This window comes from Centropristis striata, chromosome 13 (assembly GCF_030273125.1).
Source record: "Centropristis striata isolate RG_2023a ecotype Rhode Island chromosome 13, C.striata_1.0, whole genome shotgun sequence".
NCBI classification, from domain to species: domain Eukaryota; kingdom Metazoa; phylum Chordata; class Actinopteri; order Perciformes; family Serranidae; genus Centropristis; species Centropristis striata.
The window spans coordinates 27,329,024-27,347,803 of NC_081529.1; the positions used below are offsets into that span (position 1 = coordinate 27,329,024).

Here is an 18,780-nt window from a genome sequence, read left to right on the forward strand (position 1 = left end):
CGAGGCCACAGGAGGATTATAGAGTACACATGCATCGACCCCTGCATACATAAAGTGCAGAGAACACATCCTATCGAGTTGAACGTGTTCAATAATTCAAGCAGTGAGCGTTCACCACAAATGAAGTGGGAGCTCTGTCCCACTCTGACCACAGAGAGGATTGACAGTATATGAATCATGACATGATAAATGTGTCCTGCATGGCAACTTTACATCAGAGTCGATAACCTTGCATGCTGAACTTGCAGCAAGATTAGGCTTTTAAATCTCCATTTGTGTGTATGTCTTTACACATGCGTGCATAGGTTTGTTTGTGTGTGTCAATGCCTCTCTGTATTTGTGTCCACTCGCATGAGCCACGCTTTCTCTCCACTGAGCTGTGAAATGTCGACAATACCCTCTAATGGTGGTTGCCACAGTGTTGTGTGAGAGACCCGTTTGAGCTGTGTCATGCACGTAATAGACAGTATTTTGATCACTACTGTATTGTTTGAAACATAAGTAAGGCACAACCCAGATGTTTCGGCTAATAGTGCTTAACTATAATAATGCCTGCTAACAAGTGAGAATCTGTCCTTCCGATAGCACCGTGTGAGAAAGAAAATCAATATGGTAAGTGTGTCTGCCTGGCTGTATTGATTGTAACACACCTACAATATCCTGGGGTGAGTCCATCCATACCAGGACAGTATAGTCCGTAGAGCCCATCTAAGCAACCCACACTGAGGACAAGGAGACGTATTCATGACATATCACACAAGCCAAACCTGCAGATCTGAGACTCATACTTAACCTGTGCTGTGTTCAATTTGTCTTTGTAGGCACCTGTACAGTGAAATTGCTTTTGGACAATATATTGTTTAATCCAGGATGGATGGTTCTTGTTTTTGTTTAGATTTTAAAGCAGATTACACAAGATGTAACAATGTAGATACTTAATTTTATGTGTTATGAAATCTAGCAGCTGCTCAGCCTGCCCTGTTAAAGCCAGACACACCAGGTAAAATGCACTGTTCAATTCTGAGCTACTTTACTGACATTGGATGTCTTCTTTCAGACTAGCAGAAATAAAACATCTAAAATACCACCTGTGGTGTCTTTTTTAAATGTATGAAATTTTACAATACACATTTTTAAAGGCAGTTTCATCAAAGTGAGTTTTTTTGTTTTGTCATATGCTGAACTATAAAACTCCACTTCAGTAGCACATACACTAAACCTTCCAGTTTCCGTCCTTTCTATATTCTGAAGGTTTTTATGGTTAGTATATCATTCATAATCAACTTTAAAAAGCTTCTCTTTTTTTTCTTCTAAAAATGTGTTTATTTTTTTTAGTATAGTACTTTCTGAATTGTGGAGTGATTAAAAAAACAAACAAACAAAAAAAAGAATTTCCGTTTTATTAACCTTTTGACTCTAATATGTCAACAAAATGAAACAAGAATTTTGAACCAGGCTTTACCAAATGTCCAGATTTGTGTTTTGGATATGTATGCAACTTGGCACATATTTAATAAGCGAATGCTCATTTGCATATCTAAACATAACATTTCTGAAACCTTGTGAATTTTTTTTTCCTACTGTCAGTAATTAACTGGGGGAAGTTCCATGCTTGGTTTCCTTTGACCAAGCGAACATGACATTAGAGAAATCCTACAGTAGTTCTCCTGAATCTATTGCTGGAACATGCATTCAAATTTTATTCATAGAAGAATTGATTGCTCCTGATTGCTCCCTTGATTACAATCACAACAGTCCATGGGGGCGTATGCATTATTATTTATAGGGTATTTGGTATGAATGAACAGTATATGGTTGAATATCGGATAGCTCAATCAGGGACAAGCAGGGCGCCACATTTTGCTTGAGGCTTACTAAAGAAAAGGCGTGATCAAAGCAATAGTCAAAAACTACATGCAGCAATCAGCTGCCATGCTTTCTGCAGCCCAGCATGGCTCCATCCACTGTTCTGAACCTACTCATTCCAGCAGTGCCAGCTGAATACGACTCAGTGCACCACTTCCTGTTGTAAATGTGCCCAGTAGAATTGCCCACACAGACGGAGGCACTCACACATACGCACATGCACACATTCACACATTCACACACACAATTACTATGATCATTTCCTGGCTACATGACCTGATTACCGATGTCCCACAGAACCCACCCTTTCCTGGGTCCAGAGGCAGAAAGTCACCACCACATCCTGACCTTTTCTCCCACTCAGCTAATCAAACATTCTCTCCGTTGCGTTGGGAAAGCTATTCCTGTAAATGGAGTAATTACTGATAGCAAATTGGGAGTCTTGAGCCCAGCATAAAGGTAGCTGAGGCTCAGGGAAAGCTTGCTAATCGACTGCCCCCCATGACCACTCGCCTCTGCAGAACGCCCTTCACTGAACTTGTGCTGCTGGCCTTGTCACTATCACCCAGAATAATTGAGTTTTTTCATCCAGTTGATAACTTGACATGTGCTGAGTGTTGACAACCCCATTTCTTCTTCAAATAGTATCTAATAAAAACGTCTATTTTGGCATGCTAATATTTACAAATCTGTAATATTTTATTCATAACAGAATATAATGCTGCACAGTATGAGGAAAATATGCAATGTGTGATTATGTTGTCAAAAATCTTAATTATGATATTGCTTGTGACAAATAAACAGAAATTAAGTGTATTTAACGCTGTCTTTCTGCTGCTTTTGGTTTACTGCTTAAAAAACAATAGATTTCTTTTTGAAAGGAAATTATTTCCAACATTCTTTTATTGAACAAATTGAGCAGTGAACTGAACTTGAAAGACCCCAATAAAAAAGAATTATAGATACATTTTAAAGTTCTCTCTTTCGACTAACTCCAAGAAAATCTGCCCAGTTGCCAGAAATAAATATTGTATTTTTTATTTCTGTATAAAATGCCCCAGGCTTCAACTCCAATGTAAAACTACTTGAGTCAATATTAGACGCTGAGAGCAGAAGCTCCAGAAGTCAGGTGATGTTGCAGAACCAGTGTCCGCTGAGAAAGGTGTTCTGGGTGGGTCGGAAGGGTCAGAAGGCCGCGGTTTGTGTCCTGTTCATGTTCCATGTGAAAGTGAAACTTGAAAATGAAGGGAATGGGAACAGGTTGTAGTGGTACGGAAACATTGAGATACATGAAAAATGGTCTTGGTCCTATCCCAAAATAAAGGAGTTTGAGTGGACATTCCTTATAAATGCGTTCAGTTACCACCAACTCTCTGAAGATGCTAAAAATGTGACTGTCACTTCATGTGGCAAATAGTGCTGGTATTAAACTGTTATTGCAATGAGGCTTATTTGCATAGAATGGAGATGATTTTGCTCCAAATGTGTGCACATTACCTTATTTAAATATGTGCACAAGACCACCAAGATGCTATTTGCTTGGCAGCGCTTTGTGAGTTCTCTGAATTGGACTGTTTGTTTTTGTCTTATTTGCACACATTGAGCAGCAATAATAGCTACACAGTCCTTTTGTGAATTCACCCCAGAATGTGATTTAATACATTGTTACTCTATTCAAAGTACAAGTACACAGTCTTTTGCAACGCAAGTTGAGATCACAACGATGAAATAAAACATTATGTAGCCCTCGTAGAATATTACCGGTTTCTTCACTGCTGGGGTTCAGTGCCATTCCATTGTCTTATTAAAGTACTGGCAAAGTGCTTCATTAATGATGTATTTATCTATACCTGCAGAAGAGCTCAGATCTGATCTTAGACACCATGCACCCAGTGCCGTATTAGATGACTAAAGAGACGACCAGTGGACAGTCTGCGTTTCTTATTTGCTCTCTGTCTGAGTCATTGTTTACAAATGTCACCCAGTCACTGGCTGTAGGTATCCCCATGATTAGATAACCACTGTGGTAGGTCACACAAGAGAAAAACAAGCCAAAGAATAACAGGAGATAGACAAAAAGGTTGTAGAAGAGACTGTGATGTTTAGGAGAGGCAGAGAGAGAGCGATGCAGTGAGAGAAACCGATTAAAGAGAGAAAAGGATGGGTGATGCATTTGAAACTCCCTGAGGTGATGAATTTACATCTTGTCTGTTTTCTGCCACGTCTGCAACAGCGAAACTAACAGGACCAGAGAGGAGTGGTGAGATCCTGCCAATTACAGTCGGGGTTGACTGAGAGATTGCAGCAGCCAATTGTGAGAGAAAATCTTAATGTTCGACATGGTCAGGAGCAAACAATGACCAGAACCCATCAGCTATAACTGTATATCAGTAATGAAGGGACAGAACCAGCCTGCAGTCTTGTGTCCAGCTCCTTTGTCAGCGCTCACACTGAAGCCTCCATTTGTATCCTCTGTCTTCAGGTCATTAATGCTCAGAGAAGCTGTAACATTTAATTAGGGACACATTATTAGTACAACACAGGCACAGTGTGCAGTGGAGAGAAATCCCAAAACAGCCCCTAACTGAATATTACATTTACAGCCACATGGAGTTATGGGCGAAAATGGTTAGGAGAAACTCATAGATAAACAAATTAGCTTGTCACTGTGTGCTTTTATGGAGTTTTGCCTCACTGGTGGAAAGAGCAGAAATACTTATTAGTCTAAATAAACAGGCTTGTGTCGGCCCGTGTTCTTTGGGGCTTCATCCAACACCCTGACGGCGATTCTGGCCATGTAATCTGCAAAGTCTCAGCTGCGAAGTCAAAATGAGGAGCTGTTGATCCGCTCAGTGATTAAACAAACAGACAGAAAATATCAACAAACTTGAGAAAATGAGTTTACGTAGCAGAAACGAGAGGGCTGTATGCTGAATATTATAAAGGGGTAATATTGTGTGGAGTTAGCCATGTGTGAGATGAGAAGTATTGTGAGTGGGAAGGTGTTGGTGGGTGGAAGGAGAGTACCCTGATGGTAAAGAGTGGCCATAGAGTCTCACCACAGGGGGGTTGCATTGGATCATCGGGCTGGATCTCTCAGCAGCAGGTACAAGGTAATAAACTGAATGCTGAATGTCGTGACATGTCCTGCATTAGCATCCAAATACAGCTCTCCTCCCAAAATGTGAAATACATAGTGAAATGTGTGAGTTTATGTGTGGGTTACACTGAGACAAACAGCTGCTGTGTGGATTTCCATAAACAGTGTGTCTGTGCTTTTGTCTGCACCATTCCAGTTGATGTAGGATGTTGTGCGGCATGCTCTTCACTCTGAGCACGACGCAGATCTGTGGTGCTTAATGATGATATTTGTGAGCGCAGTCTGGGAGATATGATATCATAAAGGCCATCCCGTGCATTAATATTCCATGCAGCACACGGAGGAATTGAAGATGATTTTTTCCCTTAAGGAGGCGCTTCCTTTGCTAATCGTTAAACATAAATATTTTCATTTGCTGTTTTTAAGACATGGCAGTCTACGACTCTACTGCACATTTCTCCTGGGACACATCATTGTTGACTATTGCCTGATTGCCTCTGGTAAAACGGACAAGAATTAATTCAAAATAAGATCCAACCTCTTAGCATGGGAGATTAGAATGATAGAAATACCCTTTAATCATGAAATTGAGAGGGGAACACATTCTGAGGGACATTTGTGCCACCCACAGATTAAATCACTCATTTAAATTTTAATGACACCTATGCAAGGGTCCTCTTTGCACAACCACTGTGTATTGATTTTAATTTGAAAATGGCTTTTATGTAAGGAGGACTCCACACTCTTGTCCCTTGTAGTCCATAATAATCTGAAGATTTTTTGTTGACGTTCTCCATTTAGTGGGACTTCCTAAATCAACACACAAACCCACACTTATTATACAGTGTAAACAAGTCTCCTTGCTCACTTTAAATAGTCTTGTTTTAGGGATGTGTGTGTAAGAACAACAGATATTTAAGCATGGCAGCTGTAGATATTCAAACCAGAACATACCAAGTAGAAAAATGTGCCTGACAAGTGAGAAGTACTGTTCTCTGAAGATCCCTGCACCAGCTCCCTGCATGCTGTTACTTTCAGTGAGAGGAGTAAGAGATGAGAGCTGGGCCTGAGAGGGCCAGTAGCCTGAGGCACTAAGGCTTAAAGAGAGAGACCTCTCCTGAATACCTATTCATCACATCACCATTAGTGTGGCTGAAGCACTCAGCTCTGCTGCTCAAAAAATATAACGAGGATTACTGCATCAGATCGCATAGCATAGTCTGACATGATAGGACTATCACTGCTGCCTGATTTACAGCTGAGCCAGGATTCAACCTGCTTGCTTTTTCCTCACTGTGTGATGCAAACGTATACATCTGATATATCTTAGCTACACATCTGCTTGCACAACAACTCAGTAGTAGATAAACAAGTGCAGACTCTAATCATCATGAGAGCAGGTTTTATCAGAGCATGACGCCCCCCCCCCTACAGAAATGCCACTCTTCATCATTTTTGTCTCTCATCTCGTCTGTCAACACTTCATCCTTTCTTCCTGCTGCTTCCTGTGTCTCTCTTGCCCGAGCGACAGGATGCACATGCCATTGTTTTGTCACGGTCACGGCCGTATTGATTAACCGATGTGGAGCTAATTAAAGACAATCTGCAAGGAGTGTCAGTGCCAGTGAGCGGAATAAAATCATGGTGACGGAGCGATAGGCCTCTAATTATTATTCTCCTTTTGGTTAGGATGGGAGAGATAATAACCCTGCAGGCACATTCGGCAGCCACAGTCAGAAGGCTCTCTCTGTCTATTTCTCTCTCTATCCCTGCCTGCAATCTCCAATTTTCATTTCCAGCAACACTGCTCAGTCTTTTTCCTCTCTCTCTCTCACTTACTTACAACGCTGCCCTGCTCAGCTACTCCACTGGGCACTAATTCAAACCCAGTCTACATCCTCTCACTTTGTACTTTGACACTGCCCACCGACCCTGATCACCACAGCATCTTCACTTCACAGATCTTCACATCTGCTGTGTGTGTGTGTGTGTGTGTGTGCGCGCACACATGTTTTATATATACATATCCCTCTCTATATATATGGTATACTCTGCAATTAATTCATAATGAACATTAGGCCTTAATACTGCACAGAACTTTTCTTAGATGTATTAAATGCTACACACAATAACCTCATTAACATGCACATGTGCATACCCGTTGCCAAGAGTATTACTAAGGGACTAGAGCTTTCTTTAGACTATAGAAGAAGTAAGTTTTATTCTTTGTACAGGCTCTGTCTTTGTGTGTCTGAGGCTGCGGATTATTGAAAAAAGGAGGTGAAATATGTGGCAGACTGAGAACTCGGGGCAAGCTCAAGGCCATTGTTTCAAAAGCATGTTTTGTTTGTATACGCTGTAAATAATCAAAAGGGCATAAGAAGCATTGGTTTCATGGTGCTGCTGGATACACAGGACTCACTTACTGGGAAAGTTCCTTTCGACTTATACGCTTATCTAAATCTGAGCCGTCTGATCTCTGAAAAATGAATGCAGAAGTCAGCGTGTTACATCATTTTCCTCTAATTTTGTGTAATCCATCAAAGCTGGATCAAACTTATTTCAGCGAATGTCATCAATGCTCCAGCTTCCTTTTGACTTTTTCTCTAGTTGTGACTCCTACTTCCAGATGTTGTGTTCACATGGCATATTACACACTGCTGTGTCTGTGTGTGTTTTGGAGAAATCCCAAGGGTTTAGAATCAGGCAGCAGAATGTAATGTAAGCTGGTGTTGCTTCCAGTAGAGCGTCTTGTTATCTCTTCTCTCCTACATGTAGTGTCTCTATCAAAGGACCTCTCTACCTTGCTCACCGTGGGGCTGCAGAGAGCAGCTCTGCCAGCCTGCTTGATATGCAGCAGTGTCTGGTGGCTGCTGGGCTCCCACGCCTCCCTGACTGGAGCCTTTAAGCCTTGGCGCAGTCAGAGTGAGCCTCCCTCATCAATGGCCCTACTGAGTGGCTGTGACAGTGCCACGCGGAAAACACATCGATTAAATGGTTCCTCTTGCCACCCGCTTCTGCCGCGGCACATAGCTCTCATCCTTCATTTCCCAAAATGAAAGCTCTGCAATTGAGTTAGCTTTCAGCATGGGAGGCAATGCTGTCAAACTCACACATGGCGGCGAGGAGAGGATTCTCTGGGATAAAGGTAGCACAGATGATGTGAAATAGGAGGAGATGGAGACAAAGCAGAGAAAAACATAAAAGAGAGAGAGGTGTAGAGAAAAAGAGGCGTGGTACAGTCGGAGGAGTTCACCAAGATTTACTCTCTCACTTATTTATCACCTCTTATTTAATGTCAATTGCTGCTACAGCTCTCCGTAACGTGAATGTGTGCGAGCTGTAATTAACTAGGCCTTTTGAAGAGAAAATTTTGCTGACTAAAAGACTTAAAAACCAAACCTTTTGTAAAGGAAACAAGATTTCCCAGGAGTGTGGTATGTTGTCCAGCAGCCATGTGATCGAGCAGGTGGAGGCAGAATCTGTGTCTGGTGTTTGAGAATGCATAACGCTCTCTGATACAGGATGTGTGTCTTCCGATAAAAGCGAAGGGATGTGAAGAGCACCGTTCAAGTAGCAGCTTGCCCAATCTGCTCAGTCTTATGAAAGCTTTTGTATCAGAGCGGGAAGAGGAGCTCTAGGCGCAACAGCCATATTTATATTCCAATCTTCTACACAGAAACCCACATTGCCAGGCTCATAAAAGATTCATCGAGCAGGGGAAAGCAAGGTCGTACAGAAAACTGGTCAGGAGGTGCCTACTGCAATGCAAAAAAGAACAGATGGACGCAAAAACCATCTTTGGGTGAGTCCCACGGTGGCAGTTACTAGGGTAACGTGTGTCTATGCCCTTATTACTAGTGGCAGCGTGTCCAGCATTGACCAGATGATCAAGTGTGTCCGTACTCTAATTGGCATCTGTCACTCATACTATACCCTACGACAGGCTTAACAGCCTTAGCCATGTTTGTTGGTATCGATTCAGTGCATTGTTTTGTCTGTTGTGGATCCCATCTCTGACATGTTTGTGAACTACAGAGCAAAGGGGAGAGAGAAAGGGAGGCCGAGACAATGTGTGTGCGTGAACAAGAGACTGCATGTGCGCGTGCGTGTGTGTGCCTGTTCTGGGTGTTGTCAGAGAAATGTCACTCTTGCTTAGAGTCACAGACAGAAACCTCTGGGAGTCCTGCACCCTCCAGCACACTCACACAGAAGGAAAGAGAGAAAGTAGGGGAGAGAATGCGATATAGGGATGATATTTATCCCACCAGTCAAGCTGATCCTTCCTTACACTGCTGACAGCAAGCATACAAATGATATCCTATACATTATATGAGCACAGAGAATATTCTGAGAAAGTATTTGTGCATCGGTCATTGTGAAATTGTCTGGAAGAGAGAATTGGGGTCAAAGGGGGACACAACAGGCTCAGAGGACACATGTAAATCTGCTTTGCTTCTGCATGTATAAAAAAAAGTAATCAGTCCCTGAGTGTGCAGCTGGCTGCTGGTTAGCTGCCAGGTTAACCATGTCTGTATAAATGAGAATGCTCTAACAACTGCATTCAGTGCTCAGTCCCAAAAGACCTTAAAGACCTTTTCTAATGACGATTATGAGCTGCCCTCGAGCCAGCCAGCTCAGTCCATGGGCTCACTAATGGTCATTTTAGTACAGCAGGCCTCTGGGTTTTCACCAAGACAGAAAACAGCAACAGAGGTCATTTAGAGCCCACACTACCCTGGAGCATTAGTAGTGGTCAGTCTGTGGCTCTCTGAATGAGTAAGTGGTCATTCAAAACATGGTCTAAATATCAAGGTTAGCAGACTTTCCTATCTGACTTTGACAATTCCAGTTTGATGCCAGAGTGTCCCCTGTCCTCTGAAAAAAGCTGCACAATACAAATGTGTAAACAACAAATTTCGCCTGCAGCAGTTAAATTGTCACACTTCTGTATGATTTCAAAGCTTTTCATGCAAGGGATCTGGTTTCATCTGCAGGAGTGACAATTAGTGGGGACTATGGGGCATTGTGAAATTAAACATGCAATATGTAATTTTCTGCAGTCTGTCAGTCGAAACAATAAATTTTCACTTCAAAAATATGTCTGATGATATTGGGCAGTAAGGCTAGAGTTAGGCTACTGCCTAGAGTTTGCTCAGCTTCTTTCTCTGATCCAGACGTTCAGGACTTTTTTTTTTTTTTTTTACCAGGAGCCACATTATACGTAGAGGGCTCTTTCTTTCCAGAACAAACGGACCAGATTATTAAAACGAGCGTTATACACTGAATAAAGCAGTTTTGAGTTAAAAATTGGTGTTTGTCTGATGCTGCAGGCAGGAGGAGTTTCTAGCTGCTGCTAACGTTTGCTCCGCATGTTTCTCTGATAACTTAAGATTCAAACATTCAGGACATTTTTTACCAGGAGCCAGCCTATTCACAGACGGCTCCTCGACTAAGATCTAAAAAGCTTATTGTAAAAATGTGGCTAAAACTGGAAAAACAGTCAATACCATGAGTCATACCAGTCAGATACCTCTGACAGGTGATAGACATGGTGCATGTCTTTGATTATAAGTACTGATTTATCTGGAAACATTTGGGATAATGTAGGTGTACAGCTCAACAACATATATATAACATAGATCTAGTCATTTATATACATTTTAATGCAGAAATGTTATACTTTTAAATAGTCTGATCTACTGTATGATTTCAAAGCTTTTCATGCTTTGAGGACTGTAGAAGGGACTGAGGGGCCTTGTGACATTTAGTTTACAATGCTAATAAAGGACTAATAAAAATCTGCACAGAATACAAGTAATATGTTGTTTTATATTAGCCTGCACATTTTTATTTATTTATTGGATCACAGTTTTTTCCTTTTCTTTTAGGTCAGGAAGGTCATCCGTGTTTGCATATGTACCAATACAGAAAAGGGCATTCCAGCCGGATATGTAAGGCCATGTCCACGTCATGGTTGGGCCATGATGTGGACACAGTCAGGCCACTGACCTCATGTTTCTCTACCCAGCCTTCCATCTGTTAATTAATTACCCACAGAGAGTGCTACCTGCCTTTGTGCCTCGTCCACGGCACTGCAGTTGTAAAATCAGTCACCTGTTTCACCCAGGGCCGCACCACGAAAAAAAAAAAAACTTCCATCAACATAACATGCTAATATCACCCCTGTGTGAGTCATGAACAGGCCACATTTAGAAAACTGACCCAGAAACAGGTACAGCATCATCAAAAACCAAACCACTCACACAGGCACACAAACCTCGCTGCTCCACGCATGCTATCCACCCCCTCTTCACACGGACACACAATGTGCTTGTCAGGGAATTGTACAGTATTGATTTGCTCTAACTCCTAACCCAAACACCACATGCTTCACACTTACCTCAACTTTAAACTAGTCAACTTCAAGGTCCTACCACAAAAATAAATGGTTAACAGTTTAAGGATCGGGTTATTGTTCTCAAATGATTGTTCTCAAAAGGAAGGCGAGTCCCAACAATGTCACTTTGTGTGCTGAATATTTGTCCCTACACACACACACACACACACACACACACACACACACACGCCTCTGATGATGAAGCAGCAGACAACATAAAAGCTCATCAAGATGAGGGAGTGAACAGCGGACAGCACAAAGGCTCAATAGCTCTCTGTGTTCCTGCCCCCTTTCTTAAGCAGCATCTCTTTTATGAAACAGATCTCTTTCCAGTGGTAAGATTCTGACTCACACAATGCGCTATCATTAAAGTGCACTGATTCGAGCTCTGCGCTAATCAGTCATGACACAAGCACATACTATTCAATCTCTTTAGCTAGCACTGAATCAAGCATAATGCAACCTCATTATCTGTGGCTGATTGTGAAGCAGCACCTTTGTATATTAATGGATAGCGCATGAAGGTGGATGCAGGCTTAGTGGCTCTTCTAACCCGGCCTGCTCACTTACTCACCCACATAGTGCTCAACATGATTGTTCGTGACTGACAGGCAACACAGAAGTGGGTTATCTTATTTAACAGAGGAAGAAACACATGAGAATAACACTAAGCGTTATTGACATGTATTTTAAAATATGTGGCTTGTCCTGGCACTAGTGTGCTTGAAATGTTACTGAAGTGTACGTGAACTGCATGCAAAATATTTAATGTCCTTGTATTAGATTTAAAGTTGCATTTGTGTGCTGCAGCTTGACCTTCCAAGGGCTTGTGTGGTCATGCAATGTTAGTGATTTAGACAAGCACCGGACCTGTCGTTGCATAGCAAGGTGATTTTAACAGTTGAGTGTGTGTCTTTGCCTCTCACTGGCAGATTTACACCCCTGCGCTCGCAGCTTTTCATTTGTTTAATTCTCTAGGTGGAGGTTAGGCTGCTGCTTGGCAGAGCACAGTCTGTCCAGCTACCTAGTGTCCTTCCTCCTGGGAAACGCAGACTCACATCTCTGTTCCTCTTTGACTGTCATCCAGCAGCACTGTCTCATTCCTCCATATTTATAAAAGCTTTTAACAGGTGATAATAATGGCAAAGGGGACATTGTTTAAAAGTATTTTTTATGAGGTTTGACAAGCTTCGATGGTTTGGTGGGACTGCTGTGTAATAGGCTTTTGGCTTGGAGACAAGGACAGAAATTTACCACAAGTGGCTCGATTAAAGTCTTGTCTGTGGGAGGGCTTTTATTGCAATCATGCCGCTTTGCTCTCATGGGACAGGCCCCAGGAAAAGAGATTTTTGGCAAAAGGGTCACTGCTGGGTTGGAGGACTGTTTAAAGCCGTCTCAATTGGACCTTATCCAGCCCAGCTGTTTGTCCTGCCTGACTCTGATTGAGCTGAGGTCTGTCCTTGTCCCTACATGCAGAGACACTGTAGATAGCATTAGCATTAGGCTAGCTAAGCTCTTTACATCACTTTTGAGTCTTCTCAATATAGCATTATCATAGCTCCCCTTTTATTGGCATCAGTAAAACCATCTCAATTCAGTGACACTTATATTATAGCACTAAAGTACTGTATAATTAGCCCAATGCAAATAAACTAAACGTTTGTGCCAAATGATGGTTTAAACAGCAGTGTGATTTACAAGTGCTCATTCCTTTGCAGTACTTGAAGTGTAGTTATAAATCGACCCAGCTGGGTGACTTTCTAGTGCAATAATCACACCAGTCTAGAGAGAGGAAACGCAACTTAACAAGGTCCTAAATGGTAGTCTGTTCAAACTGATTGTTTATTGTGATCCCTGGTGAGAGAAAGGATCAAGTAAATTACTGAAAGATCTAGCCAATTTCTTACTCAGGGTTCTGACTCCCTCTTTGAGAATGACAAGCAATTAGGTGTTCTCCCCCACTGCACTTGGTGTTTGAACAGAAAAACTCGAAAGCAAGTGTTCATTCCCATCACTCTCAACCATAGTGTTGGGAGTCTTCAAGGCCAGACATCTTAAACCAATAACTGAATTCCTCTGGTACTCCCTTGCTCCAGTGGGACAGCAACAACATTTTTTTCCCCTTTTAAACCTGAATATGGATCTTTCAAGTACATGAAACAATCTTAATGCTTGACAACTTAAGCAGAAATCGAGCAGCAACGGAAAAGACAAAGAAATCTGTTGTCCCCTTGAACAATATTACCTAACCTCTCATTCAGGCTGCAGCGAGCTCTTTAAATCAGTTTGACGGTTGGAAGGGAGTATTAGTGGAACACACATCTTTGTGATTAGCAAGCATTCTTTTAAATACATACCCTTTTAGAATGTGAGTGATATTATCAAAGTCTCTGTTTTGACAAAGAAGTTATATTTATTCATGAAGATTCGGGGGAACTGTCACAGACTACATTCAAAGTCATTGGTGATAAAAGGTATGTTTCATTAGCACTGATTCTTCTTGTAGTTTTTGACTGTCTTTAACACAAAAACACAATATCAGATAATCTCATTGTTCACACGATTATAACTCACCACTTTAAAGTTCCTGTCTACATACGCTACATGGAGCATCTTCTATTTATAGATGAATTAGATTGCTTTCAGTTTCAGCTGTTGCACAACATTTTGGATTTACATTCTGAGCAATCAATACTGAGCTATGAATATTAACCAGAGTAATTTAAAGATGCTGAGTTTCACAAAAAAACTTAAGCCAACCTACTATGACTCCTAACTGATGAGTCATTACATGCAGTTTTTTTTAATGTAATATTTTGTATATTTGGAAACTAAGTTCCAACATGATATACATTAAAGAAGGTTTAATGATTGGTCGCACATGTTTCTCTGAATGTCTTATACTTTTAGAGGAGTTTAGTGACGTTGGGTTTATTTTATATTATCCATTATATTTCAGGAATCTTGATTACATTTTGAAAAAGTCACTCAAAATGATTTTTTAGCCTATTTTCCTTTTTAGCCTGGTGCAGCGCACTGCATATATGGCTGTATAATTGATGCATTACTTGCACACACACACAAATACACACACAAATACACACACACACACACACACACACACACACACACACACACACACACACACACATATCAGTGTGTCTAGTCATGCATGGCTTGATGTGCACAACATAGCAAGACATCTGTGCCAAGGTCAAGCAGGTGCCCATCTGTATCAGTAACACTGAGGGCCCCTGGGCTTTATGGGTACTTAACAAACACATGCAGTGAAGGAACAAGTGCATCTGTCTCATTAAAGCCCTGTAAATATTTCATCCAGGCCTGTGCTGAGACTGTGATAGAAATCATGTGGATATCTCAACTCCGCTGGAGTGTTACCCTGATTGCAGTAGATACGCAAGAACTCATCAATTCTTCATGTAGTCTATGCCATGCAATCTTATGAGACTAGCGTCATTTTTTCTTTCAGACCTTTTAATATTTAATGTAAACACTTACAACAAATTGTCCCCCAAGGCCAATTACAGCATGAACCCAGTGAAGAAGGGGTTGAGCTATGATAGTAAGTCATCAGCTACATTTTCCGTGTCACATTGGTAAGTGTTTAACTGTGACATTTATTGAAGAACATCTATAATGCTGTGTGGATGTGTTCAGGATACACAAGTTCTCTGATTTACTTTTTTGTTTTTTACTTGAAGTGATGGAACTAGTTATCAGATTTGATTTTGAACTATTTCTTGTGGATGTTAAATTAGTTATTACACATCAGGACACTTAATAGTTAACTTAATTTAAAGGAGGTTAAAGAGGCATGTCAACATGTCTTCATGTTTTCATTTCGTGGTATTGTGTAGTGTGTTCAGTATGTTCAGAGCCCTGGGAACTCCTACACCTTGTTTCATACCACTCAGAATGAAATCATTTGGGTTTTCATCTGATACCATCCGTACCATACGTTATACTTTGAACCTGATGCACAGATGTACAGTACAGTTTGTCAGCGTATATCTTGAAAGCATCCTGCACTCTGTCTTCTGTTAAAGGTCACCAAAGTGTCCCCTGCCCTGCAGTCATGACATATATAACACTAATGTATGCTGCACCATATGGCCTTTTCTATTTTTTCATGTCACAGCGTATTCTTTAGTATAATACATTTACAACCACGTAGTGACAGATAAATGTAACAATATACAGTTAAATCTGTGAAAAGTCTCCAGATCCAAAACATACAGTTATCTGTAACTGCATTGTTTGGGACCCTCAGAGATGAAACAACTAGTGAGGGACCACACTTTATCCCCCTCACTGTTACATCTCAAACGCAACCCTGATTTACAAAAAGTTGAGAGGCAGTGAAAAAACATAACAAAAACAGAATGCAATGATTTGTAAATCCTTTGCGACCTACATTCAATTGCATACAGCACAATATAGAGTAAAGTTGGTGCTCAAACGGGTAAAACTTTTCTTTTTTCATAAAGTAGATGCTCATACTGACATTTTTTTTTTCTAAATCTATACACTCCTTCTGAATTTGACGCATTCTGTTTTTATTTATGTTTTACACAGCGTCACAATTTTGCAATCAGGGTTGTACCAGTGATTTTCAAAGACGGTTCTGGGGACCCATTCTTTCAGGGGGTCTCTAAGAAAATCTGAGGTTTATCAATTTAAATGATCATGATATAAAAATATATATATGATTTGATCTTTTCCACAAAAGGCTTTATAGTTCAACAAATCCTATTTTAATTGTCAAATCTAAAAGACTTATTATTAATCTAACAAATGTATAACTCTCAGAATCAGCAGATATGTTTATTATGTCTAATATATTTCTATATTATATTATTTCTATAGAAGTCTAGAAAACAGGCAATGGCAAAGGGACATACAGGGTCCGAGTTGTAGTCTCCATCTTATATGAGGTACTTGGCTGAAAACAGATTAAGAACTTCTGCCTTTATCGCTTAAGTATTGAGTATATTGTTCATAAATGCTTTGCTGTTCCATTTGTTCAGCACCCTTTAATTTTCTTTTAATGTCGTTTTATGTCCGTCCCTGCGATCCTTCTGGTGGCCTTGGCCAAATGGTGAGACTCACCGCCAACGTAGGAGGAGGCGCTGTCTGTGGTGTTAAATTGACTCAGACTGCTGCTTTTAACCGAAAGCGCGACACGGCGCTGTCCGTGGTCCTGAATATATTGCCGCATGGAGTGAAAGGTGCGAACCGGCGCCATCCAACATACAGATCATCGTCTATTTTATACACTCCTAAATTACTACCACACTGTAGCCACTTTATCAGCACAACCTATACTTTCTAAGCTCTCCTGGCTGCTCAGCAGTACTGACCAGCTGAACCCCTGCAAGTTCAAATGCTCCTGCCTTGACTGAAAGCTTTTCTGGGTCAAATAATTTACCGTCCTTCACTTCAATTTACAACTGTCACATCAAAGCTCGTCATTTTCACCGAAGGGACGCGGCTTTTCTCGAGTGCCATGCACTACACAGCACGCCGCACACTCAGACACACGTCACACATCTCCACGATCTACAACCATTTGTTGGCGCTGCTCGGGTACACTACTAATTACGCACGGCTGGCATTCGCGGCCACAAATCACACATAGATCCTGTCAGTGCTGCCGTCCATCACTCGGCTCTTTCAGCTTAATCAGCGTTATATCTCGGGGAGCTCTCTGTCAGTGATGTGGGAGTTAGATAGGAAGGTCTGTAAACAACGACCTCCGGGGCAGATATGGTATCAGAGTCCAGAGAAATCAATTCTACTGTCAAGGAGATATTCTTGCTTCTACCTTTTCTAGTGTCGTCACCGTGCAACCATCATTTAATGTACACATTGTTGCTTATACTACAGATTGCATCAACATTTATGTTGCCTGAGTCTTTAATTCGACAAGTGAGTCAAGTTCAGGTGGATTTGCCGTCAACTGCAGCTATTGTCATCCTCCCCGAAGTTTCTATACGCTCCTTTGCCTCTCATCAGCACGCTAGGTTGCACTTAACGGAGCTGGCGTCAGAACAATAGCAATTTTCTTCTGTAATGCTGCAACATGCAAACAGTCTTTGCACTGACTTAACAACGTGCCCCGTCCCTTTTAATTGTTGCACAGCTCTAATGAAGCTCTCGGTCTTTACTTAAATGATCTATATTTAAAAATGCATTAATTTGGGAACTTTTAAACAATGCATACTCATAGCGTGCAAGGGTTTGTGCCGGAGACCTTACCTCACAGGGCATGAAGGCTAACATCACAAGCAGAAACATGGCACTGAAGAGATGCATCCTAGTCGGAATGATAGCGTCCTAGCAGGCACCAGTTCCTGCAGCTCTCCACCCCCCGTTCCTGTCCCTTACTGGGGCGGTTTCTTCAGACACAGAGGGATTCCTTTAATGCTGTGTCGGCTGTGCGCCACCAACCTCATCACCAGGACGCACGGCAGCCCTCTCTGGCTCGGTAAAGACCAGCCGCGTGTCTTTTGTGGAGCATAGACTCTTTTGCGGGGAAAAAGCAAAGAAAAAAAACCCTCACAATTCCCCCAGCGTGGAAAAGTCCTCTGATAATGTAATCGGGCGAAGCGGACAGTCGCCAGTCCCCCTCCGTCCCTGCTAAATAACTGCGACGGAGCGAGAAAAGAGCGGAGGAGAGTCGCAGAGGTTGGAAGGTGACTGCTGTGCTTGCAAGGTGCGGACGCTAGGAGCAGCACGTCTATGTGCCAGGAGCCCAGTCAAAGAAGTACCACTCTTTGACGCAGCCAAGCTTGGCCGTGCGTGTGTATGCGAGAGAGAGAGAAACAGAGAGAGGGAGATATCAGAGAGGGAGAGAGAGAGAATCAGAGAGAGGGAGAGAGCTTGCACTGACAATATTCTTGCTCCAGTAATTGAAAGACATACAAGATAGATAGATGGATAGAGCATTGCTTGCAGATACAATGTTTTTTGCTCCACAAAATGTTTCCGCTACAATGACTGATACCTCAAGAAAGAGCTGACATTTAGCATGGATAATGTCTTCCTGCTTATAAGCCTGCTGGTGAGTGATAACTGTGTGCATTGTAAAAGATCGAGACTGTGACTGTCAAATCTACATTAATACCATCAATTCAGCGCTGACGCATATCCAATTAGAAGATGCCAAAATAGAGGGATTCTCTGGGGTTTAGGGAAATGATAACGATTATTCTTGCCCCGATTACAATGGAGATAATGAATGTAGTAAGCTAACAGAGATAATTAAACAATGGTTAGGCATTCTAATAAGTATTTTCCAGCCCAGGTGAGATTGAGAATGTGTGTGCACACAGCCTCAGTATTTATTTATGTGTGCGTCCATGTGAACTGTGTCACAGTGATTGGATGGTGG

General features: G+C 41.6%; 1 protein-coding gene across 1 annotated transcript in view; it reads right to left on the reverse strand.

Moving 5' to 3' along the window:
- Window positions 1–18,156, reverse strand: part of olfm2a (olfactomedin 2a) — a 48,041-nt gene extending 29,885 nt beyond the window's left edge. Inside the window, exon 1 of the mRNA XM_059347317.1 lies at window positions 17,646–18,156. Within this exon, the coding sequence (XP_059203300.1) occupies window positions 17,646–17,702 (57 nt within the window). The 5' untranslated portion in view covers window positions 17,703–18,156. The remainder of the gene's footprint in view (window positions 1–17,645) is intronic.
- Between the last annotated feature and the right edge of the window lie 624 nt (window positions 18,157–18,780).